Source organism: Pelodiscus sinensis, chromosome 24, assembly GCF_049634645.1.
Source record: "Pelodiscus sinensis isolate JC-2024 chromosome 24, ASM4963464v1, whole genome shotgun sequence".
Lineage (NCBI taxonomy): Eukaryota > Metazoa > Chordata > Testudines > Trionychidae > Pelodiscus > Pelodiscus sinensis.
In genome coordinates, this window is record NC_134734.1 from 1157878 (window position 1) to 1173544 (window position 15667).

Sequence of the window (15667 nt, forward strand, 5' to 3'; positions counted from 1 at the left end):
ATTCTTGGCTAATTTGACACTGAAACCTCAGCACAAACTCCTCACCTCACCCTCAAACCTCTTTTCCGGCTGCCCCTCTAAACCAAGGCTGCATCCCCACCCTGGGTCTCAGACGCCTTCCTTCAGGTGCAGCCCCCCAAAAAGACCCAGACCTCTGCTTTCCTATTCTTTTCGTTAAAGAATTGAGGCTACTTCCTACCAACCACGTCTCAGAGTGAAGGACAAAGTTTCACAGTTGAGGGTAACACCCTCCGTGTCTTTCATTCAGCTTTGAAACCTCCCAAGTATTCCCCACTCCATGTGTCTAATTTGACACCTCAAAAACGATACCTACATCAAAGACAGATGAACAGAACCAGCAGATCATGACATGAAGATCGATGGGTCACATGAAATACTTCACTCCACACACTTTTGAGCTCTGTATATTCCTGTCCTTAAGTCCATTTCATAAAGCATGAGGGAGGGGGGTCCGTCACACCCCCTTTAAAAAAAAAGAGTTATAAGTACCTCCAGTAACTACAGTTTTCCGACACACAACATTTTTTTCCACCTGTGAAAGACCGGGCCGGGTCCTGGCACCACTGAGGGCATCTGCTCAGCATGAATTGCTCCAATTCGGGGCTCTATACAGTCCCCAGACTGGAGACCCTCCCAAGCAGGCCACAAACCAGTCCCACAGAGTGCTCCAGCTGTCAGCTCGGCCAGCCAGAAGCCTCAGGAGCAAAACCCCTCCAGCACCCCAGCAATGTCTGTGCCCCAGAGACCCCCTGGGCCTCATGCACCGGTGAGGGGTTTTGGAGCCCAATCTCACCATCCCCAGACAAGTTCTGTCCGGTTCCAAGAAACCAGCCACAGATCCCTGGTCAATTTACCCTCTGGATCTTACCCACAAATCACGCTGGGCCAATCCTTTAGAATCTACCATCTAAAGGTTTATTACTAAAAGAACGAAAAGCAGGAGAGTGAGGTTGTTAAAGTACCATACGTTACATGCGTCGAATCTCCCAGTTCTCGATACAGGCTCACAGCAGAGATGTTATAACTGCTGGCTTAAAAGTCCTCGGTGCACATGCTATGTCAGGATGGGTCCACTTTCCTTCCCGGCTTGTGATTCCCTGTGAGGCCGCATGTGGGCTCAGGAACAGATCTGGAGACCAAGATAGAGTCAGCCACGTGGCCTATTTATCCCCCGTCTGGTTTCTTCCAAGCCGGAGAAAGTCACATGATCTCTAACTAGGCACCTAGATTCCTTCATAGGTGGGTCTCTGGTACTTAATAGACCTTTGTCCCTGGAGCCCTGCTAATTAGCATGTCCATAGGCTGAACTCATTGCTCAGCCATATACAGATAAACTTCCAGTCTCCGCACAGAGTATGTATTCCTAACTCCACACACAGCCATTATACTGATGTATGAAGAGCATATACAGAATCAGTACAAGGTAAGCTTTGCTTTGACACCTCACATGGCCCCCTTCGTGCCAACTTTTGGGGCGAACACCCCACCCCATGGGCGCAGCAGTGACCTGGCTGCTTCCCTTAAACTCCGGTAAGGTGACACTACCATTGCAACACGTTTGTTTAAACAACTACATTGTAGGCAGGCAGGCGATGGCGTTTTTGGGTGTAATAAGTACAAAACCAATAAAGCGCTGCAACACTTAAAACAATCATTCCGTTTTCTCCAAATGCCAGTGTTGACCTACCCTCCCCCCACCCCTACTTCTCTTGAGCACCCCCAGGGGACTCGTCCCACTGCTTGAGAAACGCTGGTATAAAGCCAGTGGCTGGACTGGAGACAGGTTGCCCTGGAAGGGGGCAGGTAACCAAGCGCAGAGGAGGATGGTGCGGGGCAAGGAGCAGGCGGGTTGGGGGAGGGGGAGGCAGTAGCTAGACACCACTAGAGGAGGGCTCACTGGTGAACCCAGAGGTAATTCCCAGAACAGCCAGCAGGAGGCGCCATGGTGTGACTCAGACTCACAGAACCCCAGGGTGGGTAGAGAACTCAGGGGGCATCGAATCCAGCCCCCTGCCGAAAGCAGGAGCAGCCCAACTCAACCAGCCCAGCCAGGGCATGTTCCCTGCGCACCCTGATTTCTAGGCCTTTCATCAGGGGCCGTTTCCTTGACTTGATCCGGCTCCTCCTGACTGTGAGGAGGGGACCCGAGCGTCCTGCCCTTACGCACCTGAATCCGAATCTGGGTGCCCGGCCGCCGTGTCCCTTGTGTGACCCACGACCCCTTGTCACGCTCCTGGAAGCTGGGTTCACTAGTTTCCCTCTTCCCATTCTCTGCAGCTGGAGGGAACAGGCTGGCACTGTGCAGGGCCGAGGGATGGGCAGGGCGAGTGAAAGGAGCTGATATTGGCAGATGTTATCTGATCAAGCAAGAACCTTTGACCAGCTGCTGCCTGGCATCCCCGTGGGTCCCTGGCCCGGCTATATAAGCCAGACGGCGCGACATGCACCAGCCGGCTCCGAGCTGGAGGTGCAAGGGACGGATTCAGCTTCCCCACTTGGCCGACATCACCCCCGGCAAACGTCTCCTTCAGAGCCGCTGGTGAGTGACAGCCCTCGGGTCTGCGCGTGCTTGGAGACTGGGCCTCACTCCGGTTCCACCCCCATGGCCCATGTGGTGCCGACCCCGTCTGATCTCCTTGCAGCCCCTCTGGGATCACCCCTCAGCTGGAGATTGGGCTGCATCAGAGACTCCAGCGCCCATCGCCTGCTCCCGGCACCATGACGGTGTCTCTGGCCGCCTGCCTCTTGGCTGCTCTGCTGGGCACCGGTGAGTGGAGCTCGGCCCCCCATTTCCCACCTTCGCCAACACGCCCACAGCTCTGAGCCTCCTGCCAGGGTCTCTGCTCTATAAACGTGTCCTGGTCGCCGTCTGTCAGTGCTGGCCTGCAGCCAAGGACACTCCCGAGGGGATTTTCCTCCAGTCTGGCACGGAGCCAGTTTCCGTCACAGGAGGAACAGGTTTAGCAATGCAGGCTCCAGGCAGGGTAACGGTGTTTCTACGGCAGGGCTCCCACTGGGGGATGAGGGGCCGTTGTTTCTGTGTTGGGGGGTGGTCAGAGAGGACCCCTCGGGGGTGACCCTAGGGCACTGCCTCTCGCCTTCCCGCTCTCTGAACTCTTCACCGCCCAGTCCTGCTGGGCCAGCTCCCGGGTCCCCCCCAGCCGAGACCCCAGCTGAGGTCCCTGGCCCCCAAGAAGCAGCACAGACACTGAACCACTTCAGATCCAAGGAGAGGGAAGTGTAGGGCCCAGGTTCCTGGGATCCCCTCCCAAATGAGATCAGACCCCAAAGGCTTTGCTAAGGGGGATGTGCACACTGGTTGCCCCCAGGTCACAGCTCCTGACACTGGGTGTGATAGAAACACAAGCGATGGTACTCAGTACGAGCAGGAGGACTGACTGGGAACAGGCGAGAAGAGGGAGGCAAAGCAGGTGACAAATCAGATGAAACAAAGCGCTTGGGTAACTCGACACCGAAAGCTCAGAGCAAACTGACTCTCACTCCCCGAAAACTTCTTTCCCAGCTGTTCCTCCAAGCCGCCCGGGCGCTCCGGCTCCTTCCCTCGGGGCAGCCCAGCCAACACACCCCAGCCCCTGAGTCTCTCCAGGTGTTTTTAGGAACACAGGCGACTGCCCCCAACCCCTCATGCAGGCTAAAGGACAGAGGAGGTTTGTGCCAGTTGCTCCTCCAGCCTCCGAGGGGTTTGTGTCACGTACCTTCCTCTAGGGGGTAGGGGAGGGCAATGGGTCACAGACCTGTCCCGTGCCTCAGTTTCCCCACAAATTGAGCCCCGCACTCTTCTCGCTCCATCCACAGGGGCCGGCCTGCAGTGCGAGGTGTGCGCCGCAATGGGACAGAACTGCTCGGGCAGCCTGCAGCCCTGCCCCGCCGGGCAAGACTCCTGCGGCATCTTCCTCATCGAAGTCACGCAGGGTAGGTGGGCTGGGGCCTAGCGCCGGAGGGGGACTCCGGGTGCCTGGGCTCTGCTCTACCCCTCCCTGGGGCCGGAGCGGGCTGGCTGGGTGGAGCATCCCCTGTAGCTGCCCAGGAGACAAACCAGCCGGGGCGCCCTGGGGATGGGCCAAAGCCAGCCCGGTGGGTGGGAGCCGCCTGGGCCAGCCAATAGGAAATGCCGAGGGGGAAGGTGTGGCCTAAGCCCCGCCCCCCACCGAGAGGTTGGGTTTGTAGTACGAGCTCGGGTTGGGCACCGCGGCCGGGAAGCTCTCGCTGGAATCGGGTGTCTGGCACAAAACGCTCGCGAAGGAGACCCCAGCAGGTGGGGGCACATCTGCCCTCCCCCTCCCATGTAGCCACTGGTGGAAATTTCACACTGGAAGGGCCTTGCGGGTAGGAGATTCGGGGGCTCCAGGATTAAGCGACAGTGGGGATGCGGCGGGTGACAGATCTAAATGCCGACTCAGGGGCTGAAATCAATGAGTCTAACCTTGCAGGATGAGTCACTGCCCTGCCCTGTGCCTCAGTTTCCCCGCAGGTCGAGGCTGGCTAATAGCTCAGGGTTGAAGATGAGGGGGGTGTTAGCGGGGTGCGCATGGAAGGGGTATCAGTCTCCGGCTTTTCCTCCTGAGCAGGGGAGATAAAGTCCCAGGGCATCCTGAAGAGCTGCGTGACGCCCAGCCTGTGCACAGCCGGCCCCATCTCTGTGCGTTTTGGGACAGGAATGACAAGGACGGGCATCGCCTGCTGCACAGGAGACGCCTGCAGGACAGTCAACGTCACACGTAAATCTCCCCCTCTCTGTCGTGCCTCCTCCGGCCCTGAGCATCCCCCATGCCTGGACCCTCCCCTACCTGCCTGAGCCTGGTCCTCCCACCCTCCAGGGAGCGCCCCATGGAATAACACTCAGCACCTGGGTGGGTGGAGGTTTGTGGGGGGGGGGCTGCAGCTCCACCCCCCCGGGGGTGAACCCAGCTGACCCCACTCGGGTCCAGGGATCCCCACTGGAAACCTCCCCCCTACCCCTGTTGTCTCTGGCATCCCCAGAGCTGCAGCGCCCCCTGCAGGGGGATTCAGGGCTGAGCAGTGCAGCCCCCAGCTGCTCTCCCTGCCCCAACGCCCTCTGGGGCTCGTTCCATGAGCTGACTGCGTTTGCCCCCCCTCTTCCCAGTGCCCCCGCCTGACACCGAACCCAATGGCCGCCTCTGCCCAGCCTGCTTCTCTGCTCCCCCTGCTCCCTGCAGAGAGGAGACCGTAAGTTGTATCGGATCTGAGACCCAATGTCTCGAGGCTGCTGGGACCATCAATATGGGTAACGTGTGTCTGCTTTGTCGGGGTTATTTCTCCTGTGTTGTTCCAGTCGCCAAAGGGCAGAAGCTAGGTGCTGGGGGAGGGAAGATACCGGCTGCAGTTCGAGACACCTGGGTTCTGTTCCAGGGCTGCCCTCCGCTCCCCTCCCTGGGCCTCAAGTTCTCCTCCATCCATTGTTAGTTTATAGATTCATCGGTGCGCCAGTGGTGGGCTCTAGCTCGGGACTGCAAGTGACTTGATTATGGACACAGCGGGAGCCTGTGTCAGAGCGGAGGGGATGGGGAGGCCATTGTGGGCCAGGCAGTCAGGAAGGAGCAGAGCCAACGGGGAGATGGAGGATGAGGGTGGGGCTGGTGTGTCCCAATCCAGACTGAGGACTGAGTTACTGCTTTCCCCCTGTATGCAGGTGAAAGACCATTCAAGTTCACCATGAAGGGCTGCGCTTCTGAGTCCGCCTGGGACCAGTTCCAAGTGGGTTCGGGGACCTTCGTGGGATCCAACGTGACTCTGACTGCGGCCAAATGCTCAGACGGCCCCGGTGGAGGGAAAGTGCCCCTCACAGTTCTGCGCTCCTGCCCAGGCTCCGCGACCTCCCACAGGGAGGGTGCAGCTCTAGGACTGGCCAGGCTCCTCCCAGCCCTCGCTGGCCTCCTCCTGTGGCTTCTGTCCTGAGTCCCCTACTCCGGGCCAAGCACCGTCGCGCTCCGCTGTCCCCCTACGTCCGGCACTAGCTGCCCGCCCTCACACGGGACTTCTCTGCCCGGGGTGGGGTCACTGCTCCTGGAGGCGGCTACAGTGAATAAAACCATCCAGAGAGCGAGGGATTTGGGATTGGCTTTATCGCGCTGGAATTCTCATGGGAGGGGCTGTCAGGAGGCAACGGGCTTGAACTGCAGCGAGTGAGGTTCGGGTTGGACATTAGGAAAAAGGTCCTGCCTGTCAGGGTGATGAAACATGGGGATACGTTGCCTGGGGGGTTCTGGGGTCCCCGACCGTGGAGATGCCGGAGAGCAGGATGGACACTCACCTGTGAGCGATGGTCTTGGTGGGGCTTGGTCCTGCCGTCACGGGATGGGACTTGATGACGTCTCGAGGCCCTGCCGGCTCTGGGATTGTATACAGCAGTTTCCCAACCTTGTTAAGTACCCCTTGTGATGATGGGGGGGAGGGTGTCACAGACAAACCCTTGGGGCTGCCTGCCGGGGTGCAGACAAGGCCACTGCCACTCACCTTCCTGCTCTCTGGGGCCCCTCACCGCCCGGTCCTGCTGGGCCAGCTCCCTGGTCTCCCCCAGTCAAGGCCCCGAGCTGAGGTCCCTGCCCCCACCGAGAAGCAGCACAGACAATGAACCACTTCAGGTCCAAGGAGAGGACAGTTTAGGGCCCAGCCTCCTGGGGTAGCACTCCCCAGATGGATCAGACCCCAAAGAATTAGGTGAGCCCCCTTTAACAATGAAAGGGGAATGTGCACAGCGGTTCCCCCCCCCCCCCCCCCGCCCAGTAACAATCGCTTACGCTGGGTTTGACAGGAAATGATTGTATTAAGTACAAGCAGTAGGACTGAAGTGGTGATAAGTGAGAACAGGCAGAGCAAAGCAGGTTACAAATCAAAAGAAACAAAATTCTTGGCTAATTCGACACTGAAACCTCAGCACAAACTCCTAACGCTCACCCTCAAACCTCTTTTCCGGCTGCCCCTCTAACCCAGGGCTGCATCCCCACCCTGGGTCTCAGGCGCCTTCCTTCAGGTGCAGCCCCCCCCCAAAAGACCCAGACCTCTGCTTTCCTATCCTTTTCGTTAAAGAATTGAGGCTTCTCCCTACCAACCACTGCTCAGAGTGAAGGACAAAGTTTCACAATTGAGGGTAACACCCTCCGTGTCTTTCATTCAGCTTTGAAACCTCCCAAGTATTCCCCACTCCGTGTGTCTAATTTGACACCTCAAAAACGATACCTACATCAAAGACAGATGAACAGAACCAGCAGATCATGACATGAAGATCGATGGGTCACATGAAATACTTCACTCCACACACTTTTGAGCTCTGTATATTCCTGTCCTTAAGTCCATTTCATAAAGCATGAGGGAGGGGGGTCCGTCACACCCCCTTTAAAAAAAAAGAGTTATAAGTACCTCCAGTAACTACAGTTTTCCGACACAGAACATTTTTTTCCACCTGTGAAAGACCGGGCCGGGTCCTGGCACCACTGAGGGCATCTGCTCAGCATGAATTGCTCCAATTCGGGGCTCTATACAGTTCCCAGACTGGAGACCCTCCCAAGCAGGCCACAAACCAGTCCCACAGAGTGCTCCAGCTGTCGGCTCAGCCAGCCAGAAGCCTCAGGAGCAAAACCCCTCCAGCACCCCAGCAATGTCCGTGCCCCAGAGACCCCCTGGGCCTCATGCACCGGTGAGGGGTTTTGGAGCCCAATCTCACCATCCCCAGACAAGTTCTGTCCGGTTCCAAGAAACCAGCCACAGATCCCTGGTCAATTTACCCTCTGGATCTTACCCACACATCACGCTGAGCCAATCCTTTAGAATCTACCATCTAAAGGTTTATTACTAAAAGAACGAAAAGCAGGAGAGTGAGGTTGTTAAAGTACCATACGTTACATGCGTCGAATCTCCCAGTTCTCGATACAGGCTCACAGCAGAGATGTTATAACTGCTGGCTTAAAAGTCCTCGGTGCACATGCTATATCAGGATGGGTCCACTTTCCTTCCCGGCTTGTGATTCCCTGTGAGGCCGCATGTGGGCTCAGGAACAGATCTGGAGACCAAGATAGAGTCAGCCACGTGGCCTATTTATCTCCCGTCTGGTTTCTTCCAAGCCGGAGAGAGTCACATGATCTCTAACTAGGCACCTAGATTCCTTCATAGGTGGGTCTCTGGTACTTAATAGACCTTTGTCCCTGGAGCCCTGCTAATTAGCATGTCCATAGGCTGAACTCATTGCTCAGCCATATACAGATAAACTTCCAGTCTCCGCACAGAGTACGTATTCCTAACTCCACACACAGCCATTATACTGATGTATGACGAGCATATACAGAATCAGTAGAAGGTAAGCTTTGCTTTGACACCTCACATGGCCCCCTTCGTGCCAACTTTTGGGGCAAACACCCCACTCCATGGGTGCAGCAGTGACCTGGCTGCTTCCCTTAAACTCCAGTAAGGTGACATTACCATTGCAACACGTTTGTTTAAACAACTACATTGTAGCCAGGCGGGCGATGGTGTTTTTGGGTGTCATAAGTACAAAACCAATAAAGCGCTGCAACACTTAAAACAATCATTCCGTTTTCTCCAAATGCCAGTGTTGATCTACCCTGCCCCACACCGACTTCTCTTGAGCACCCCCAGGGGACTCGTCCCACGGCTTGAGAAACGCTGGTATAAAGCCAGTGGCTGGACTGGAGACAGGTTGCCCTGGAAGGGGGCAGGTAACCAAGTACAGAGGAGGTTGGTGCAGGGCAGGGAGCAGGCATGTTGGGGAGGGAGGCAGTAGAGGAGGGCGCCCTGGTGAACCCAGAGGTAATTCCCAGAACAGCCAGCAGGAGGCGCCATGGTGTGACTCAGACTCACAGAACCACAGGGTGGGCAGAGACCTCAGGGGGCATCAAATCCAGCCCCCTGCCCAAAGCAGGAGCAGCCCAGCTCAACCAGCCCAGCCAGGGCATGTTCCCTGCGCACCCTGATTTCTAGGCCTTTCATCAGGGGCCGTTTCCTTGACTTGATCCGGCTCCTCCTGACTGTGAGGAGGGGACCCAAGCGTCCTGCCCTTACGCACCTGAATCTGAACCTGGGGTCCGGCTGCCCTGTCCCTTGTGTGACCCGCGACCCCTCCTCGCCCTCCAGAGAGCGGGATTCTCTCGTTCCCCTCTTCCCATTGTCGGCAGCAGGAGGGAACAGGCTGGCATTGTGTGGGGCCAAGGAGTGGGCAGGGCCAGGGAGGGGAGCTGATATCGGCAGATGTTATCTGATCAAGCCAGAACCTTTGAACAGCTGCTGCCTGGCATCAACACGGGTCCCCGGCCTGGCTATATAAGCCAGAGGGCGCGACATGCACCAGCCGGCTCCGAGCAGGAGGCACAAGCGACGGGTCCGGCTTCTCCGCTTGGCCAGCGAGGCCCCCGACATCGCCTGGGCTCTGCTCTACCCCTCCCCGGGGCCGGAGCGGGCTGGCTGGGTGGAGCATCCCCTGTAGCTGCCCAGGTGACGAACCTGCTGGCGCCCCCTGGGGAAGGGCCAAAGGCATCCAGGTGGGTGGGAGCCGCCTGGGCCAGCCAATAGGAAATGCCGAGGGGGAGGGTGTGGTCTAAGCCCCGCCCCCCACTGAGAGGTTGGGTTTCTAGTACGAGCTCAGGCTTGGCACCGCGGCCGGGAAGCTCTCGCTGGAATCGGGTGTCTGGCACAATCCGCTCACGAAGGAGGCCCCAGCAGGTGGGGGGCACATCTGCCCCCCTCCATGTAGCCACTGGTGGAAATTTCACATTGGAAGGGCCTTGCGGGTAGGAGATTCAGGGCCCCAGGATTCAGCCACAGCTCAGTCGGGGAGAGGGGGGTGACGGATCTAAATGCCGGCTCAGGGGCTGAAATCACTTAGTCTAGCCTCGCATTATATGTCAGTGCCCCGCCCCGTGCCTCAGTTTCACCACAGTTCGAGACTAGCTAATAGCCCAGGGCCATCATCGTGAAGACGAGCAGGGTGTTAATGGGGTGCGCATGGAAGGGGAATCAATCTCCGGCTTTTCCTCCTGAGCAGGGGAGATAAAGTCCCAGACCATCCTGAAGAGCTGCGTGATGCCCAGCCAGTGCACAGCCGGCCCCAGCTCTGTGCATTTTGGGATGGGAATGACAAGGACGGGCGTCGCCTGCTGCACAGGAGACTCCTGCAGGACAGTCAACGTCACACGTAAATCTCCCCCTCTCTGCCGTGCCTCCTCCGGCCCTGAGCATCCCCCACTCCTGGACCCTCCCCTACCTGCCTGTGTCTGGTCCTCCCACCCTCCAGGGGGCCCCATGGAATAACACTCAGCACCTGGGTGGGTGGAGGTTTGTGGGTGGGGCTGCAGCTTCCCCCCCAGGGGTGAACCCAGCTGACCCCACTCGGGTCCAAGGATCCCAGCTGCAAACCTCCCCCCTGCCCCTGTTGTCTCTGGCATCCCCAGAGCTGCAGCGCCCCCTGCAGGGGGATCCGGGGCTGATCGGTGCAGCCCCCAGCTGCTCTCCCTACCCCAACTCTCCCTGGGGCTTGTCCTGTGAGCTGAGTGTGTTTGCTCCCCCTCTTCCCAGTGCCCCCGCCTGACACCAAACCCAATGGCCGCCGCTGCCCAGCCTGCTTCTCTGTGTTCGCTGGTCAGTGCAGCGAGAAGATCGTAAGTTGTACCGGATCCGAGTTCCAATGTATCGAGTCTGCTGGGACCGTCAACATGGGTAACGTGTGTCTGCTTTGTCGGGGTTATTTGTCCTGTGTTGTTCTAGTCAGCAAAGGGCAGAAGCTAGGTGCTGGAGGGAGGAAAGATACCAGCTGCAGATCGGAACTCCTGGGTTCTGTTCGAGCGGTGCCCTCCAGTCTCCTCTCTGGGCCTCAGGGTCTCCTCCATCCAATGTTAGTTTATAGTTTCATCTGTAAACTCTTTGTGGGAGGAGCTGGCTTAGTGCTGGGACTCCTGCTGTGCCAGGCCCTGGACCGAGCACTGACCCAGACTGGGGTGCTCTCCTGTGACGAAGGACCCCTCATGAGATATGACCCTTGTTCCCAAAGCGACTGTATTCCAAAGGGGGCAAAGCAAGGATTTTCCTTCCCATTTTAAAGATGGGGAAACTGAGGCAAGGAGCAGTGATGTGAAGCTAGTTTTGTGCAGTCCGATCCTGGTGTCTTAGCTCACCACCCAGCCACCTTGCTTGATGATCCCACTTCTAACACCAGTAGCGAGTTGCTGCTTTGTAGATGAGCGGTGGGGCTAATCCTGACCTGATCCAATCTGGATGTCGGTGGTGGGCTCTAGTTTGGGGCTCCAGGTGACTGGATTATGGACATACCGGGACTCCGTGTCAGAGCGGAGGAGAAGGGGGAGGCGGTCCGAGGCCAGACAGTCTGGGAGGAGCACAGCCAAGGGGAGATGGAGGATGGGGGTGGAGACGATGTGTCCTAGTCCAGACTGAGGACCGAGTTACTGCTTTCCATCCCATACTCTCCCCTCGCATGCAGGTCAAAGCTCATTACAGACCGTCATGAAGGGCTGCGCATCTGAGTCCGCTTGTGCCCAGTTAAAAGTGGATCCAGGGACCATTGCAGGGAGCAGTGTAACTGTGACCACAGCCAAATGCACAGCAGCCTCCAGCGCGATGGGGCTGGCTCTGGGACTAGCGGGTCACCGGCCTGCTTCTTAATCTTCTCTCCCCCATTTCAACGGCGACACCACACTGAAGAGCATCCCACAGCCTGCCTTACCCACTCTTCCCACCAGGGGGCCTGAGCTCCCCGATGGAGTCACCTCCCGTGATGTCTGTGTGCTGAATAAAACAGCCCCGAAAGAAAATTCCTTGGATTATTGATTCATTTATTGATTGAATTCAACGGGGGTAGGGGATTTAATTCTTGTGGTCGGGCCGTCAAGAAGCCAGGTAAGAATGTAAGAGTGTTCACAGCTAGTCCCATGTCCTGTCTCCGACAATGGCAACACAGGACTCTCGGGCCATGCACAGCACACATTAATGTAGGACAGACTTGCCCAATATCTCCTACTGGCTTCTGGCAGAAGGAGATTTAGGGAGACCCCAGAACATGGGGGTTTGTCCCCATGCATCCTGGCTATTGGTGGCCCAGGAATGGATCTAACTCTTTTTTGGATCCTTTCATCTGGTGCTCATCTGCACATCCAGTGGCAAGGAGTTCCAAAGGTTAACTGCAGATTGGAAAAAAAATCCCCTTGTTTGTGTGAAAGAAGTTTCAAGGGGAGAGGACAGGTTGTGGCATGCTGGGAAAGGGGGAAATATTAATTCTCTGGTCACGTTCTCCACCCTATTGCATGATTTTCTGGCGATCTGTCACATCATCCCTTAGTCCTCTCTTTGCCATGCTGAACAGCCCTAATCTTTTGAGTCTCCCTTCACACAGAAGCTGTTCCATGCCCGAAGATCAGGCTTAGAAAGACCCTACGGGGGTGCAAGGGAGGAGGTTTCTGGGGGCCCCAATGAGAGGGTCAATTCAGGGTGAATTGCCTGGAGACAGGGCTACTTACAGCCCAAGACTGGGTGGGGGGAACCCTTTATCAGGTACCAAACCAGCCACAAAGAGCACTTCTGTATCCCACACGGGCCAGCTAGAAGTCCTGCGAGCAATCCCTCAGATCCTCCCGTTCACTTCTCCCCACACCAACTCTGCCCCTCCCACAGGTGGGAGGTGATGAAAACCAATCTCACTGAATCCAAACAGGTTCTGCCCATCCCAAAGCACCAACCCCATTCCTACGCTGATGCATATCTCAGACCTTACTCAAAAGAGCCCTCTGGGCCAGTTCTTTAGAATCTAGTATCTAAAGCTTTATTGAAGAAAGAAAGAAAGAAAGAAAGAAAGAAAGAAAGAAAGAAAGAAAGAAAGAAAGAAAGAAAGAAAGAAAGAAAGAAAGAAAGAAAGAAAGAAAGAAAGAAAAAGCCTATGTCTACACTTCCGTATCCTGGAAAAACTCTGTCACATCCAGGGAAGGCGTCTGCTCTTCCAACATTTTTTGGGAAGAGCAGATGCACTTTTTCGGCATCCCGGTAAACCTCGTTTTATGAGGAAGAAGGCTTGTTCTGAAAATGTGTTTTTTGTCCGACATTTGGCCCAGCGAAGATAGGCCAAGTGTCAGAAAAGCCTCTTCCAAAAAAAGAAGCAGAAAAAGCTACGCGAATTGCACTTCAGAATTCCCATAGCTTTCCCCAGAAGAACAGGGCAGTGTAGACACAGCAAAAGAAAGAAAGTGAGAATTAAAATCGTTAACGGAATCAGATTACGCACACACAATTGCACAGTTCCTGGTGCTGGCCTGTGGTATACTCTGCTGCCTTTGATCGCGACTCTGGGCTACGTTGTCTGTGAGGATGGGCCATCTGTCCTTCCAGGCTACAGCTCAGAGCAGAGACCCTCCAGTGGGGAGGAGCTGGACTGAAGACCAGTGGGGCGGTTCTTTTTCTACCCTGTCCCACGAGGAGGCAACCCCATTGTTCTTGCTGTAAGTTTGTCCCAAGGTTCAGCCTGTCACACGGACAAGTCGCCTGACCGGGCTGGATTCAATCCTTTTCAGGCAGCAGCCAGGGCTCCCGTGCTGGTGTGAACGTTCCCAGCAAAGCGGCTCAGCTGTGAATCGGCACCACTCCAGGTGCATTGTCAGTCAAGTGCTGCGATTTCATGGCTAATAATCTTCTCACAATGGGCTGGCCCAGCCTCCCGGCGGTGTCTCCCACAAGCAGAGCTTCCTTTGGGAGGGGACTGCCCCATACGCAGCAGCAGCACCTCCAATCGGAGCATCCCTGGAAAGAACGGAGCGTACTGGCTCCTCTGTAATGAAAGTGGCCAACAGTCGGAGTGTCTTAAAGGGGCCACGTCTCTTAAAAGGGTAACGCTGGCCCCACTGCCGTTTTCTGTTTGTTTGCTCAACAACTTTTCCCCTGGAGTACCGGCACCTTTTTTGTGACAGAAGAAGCGCTGCCCAGAAGCAAAGACTGAAATCCAAGCCCAGCGCCGATTCCCACAACTTTCAGTGTGGAAATACTCTGGGCATGTACAAACAGGATCAGCCAATCATCAGCTTTTCACAGACCGGTCAGGTGGCTCACGTGGTGCAGGATTAGGGGCACACCTAGAACAGGGGTTGCTACCATGACCTGTACGTTCCTATCACAATCCAACATCACAGGAAAGGCCCTAGGGGGGCAATTAGGTACCCCAGGCGGGAGCTACCCAGCCCAGGAGAACCACAGTCCAGCCTCCTGTGGGGTGCGAACTCTCAGGGACCAGCTGAAGGAGCCGCGGCATGAAACAGACGTGCTGGAGGCAGGGACCAGGCCCTGCAGGAGGGGAGATGTGGGGCTGTCCCAGGGGATTATTATTTACTGATTTCCTGATTTTGGACAATTTTGGGGGGCAGCTGATGAAATCTGACATTACCTCTGGGCTGGGGTGGGATCCAGCTCTGCTCTTGCCCGGCATTTCCAGCGCTGGGGTAGCCGCAGCTGATGGAGAGAGGAAACAGACACAGAGGCTGCGGCCAGTCACCCCCGGCCTTGCACCAGAGCTGTGGCCGAGGGCCTTGGGGAGGGACCCAAAACCCCTCAGAGCTTTGGCCCTGTCCACATCCAAATGTACCAAGGCCTTTCCCAAGGTTTTTATAGACACTGGCGGCAGGAGGAAGGGGAGGGGCACCATATCTTCCCATCCCTAGCTCCTCCTCTCTTGCCCCTCCCCTCTTTGCTCTGCCCCACCCCGCCTGTCCCCATCCTTGCTCCACCCCTGCCCTTGACCCATCCCTCGGTGCCCCCTTGCTCCACCCCCGCCCCGCCTCTTCCCTGTTGGCGCTGCCCAACCTGCACCTTCCCCGCCACCACTGCCAGTGATGCAGTCAGCCTTTGATGCCCTGGGAGCGCAGGTGTGCTGCCTGCCTCTGCTTCTACCATAAACAGAAACCAGACAGTCAATGGGCTAGCTGACGACTGGGAGGCCTCCTGTTGCCCTGATGGCTAATACCAGTAATTAACACGCCTACACTGTCCCAGGAGAGGAATCTTTGCCCATCACATACTAGAAGTGCCCATTGTCTTCATTTTCCCAGGTGTGAATTATGCTTTGCACCCTTCTTGGGAAACTTGGCTTTCAAAGCCATTTTTCCTAAATTGGCCACTTGAGACCAGGAAGAAGCCTACGTGACCCAAGGGATATAAAGAGGGGTTTAGTAGCCCACCGCATTTGAGCTCCAATCACCTACACCTGCTGGCAGGTATTGATTGTCTCCCGAGGTCCGTGGGACGCCCAACCTCGCCCTACTTATTCCGGAGGGATTGAGAGAAAGACGGTGGCCATGCCAGGTCTGGAACGCAGGGGTGAGAATTATACCTGCAGTGTGTTTCTTTATGTGAACACTTTAATTGTAACTATGTTATAAGTTTAGTTACTCTTATAGTTTCTTAAGTCAAACTGCTTCATGTCTATTGTAAACTGCCTTTGGTAAGGTGATTTAGCTATAAACCGAGGAACCCAATTAACTTGTCAATCAAACCGCAGGGAGTCTTTGTATCTAACTGTAACTGCAATAAACACTTAACTTCTATTAGAACTGCCCTTCCCTTCAATGTAAACTCCGGTATCTTGTTAGACTGTTAATCACACTTAAGAAAA

The 15667-nt window shown here is 56.1% G+C and overlaps 1 protein-coding gene across 1 annotated transcript; it reads left to right on the plus strand.

Annotated features, from left to right (window-relative positions):
• The first annotated feature begins 2639 nt into the window (after positions 1-2639).
• LOC106731822 (CD177 antigen-like) lies at positions 2640-11834 on the plus strand. The gene is made up of 8 exons (XM_075908214.1): positions 2640-2788; positions 3838-3954; positions 4611-4760; positions 5147-5287; positions 5693-5953; positions 10052-10204; positions 10585-10725; positions 11504-11834. Exons 1-8 carry the CDS (start codon positions 2740-2742, stop codon positions 11683-11685), a joined length of 1194 nt encoding a protein of 397 aa, XP_075764329.1. The 5' UTR covers positions 2640-2739; the 3' UTR covers positions 11686-11834.
• The last annotated feature ends 3833 nt before the right edge of the window (positions 11835-15667 follow it).

Bases quoted from the DNA above. Each gene is read 5' to 3' on its own strand.
- LOC106731822 (XM_075908214.1), top strand. From the start codon at position 2,740: ATGACGGTGTCTCTGGCCGCCTGCCTCTTGGCTGCTCTGCTGGGCACC. The intron at 2,789-3,837 runs GTGAGTGGAGCT...CTCCATCCACAG, and splicing joins GGCTGCTCTGCTGGGCACCG to GGGCCGGCCTGCAGTGCGAG. The intron at 5,954-10,051 runs CCTGAGTCCCCT...TTTCCTCCTGAG, and splicing joins CCTCCTCCTGTGGCTTCTGT to CAGGGGAGATAAAGTCCCAG.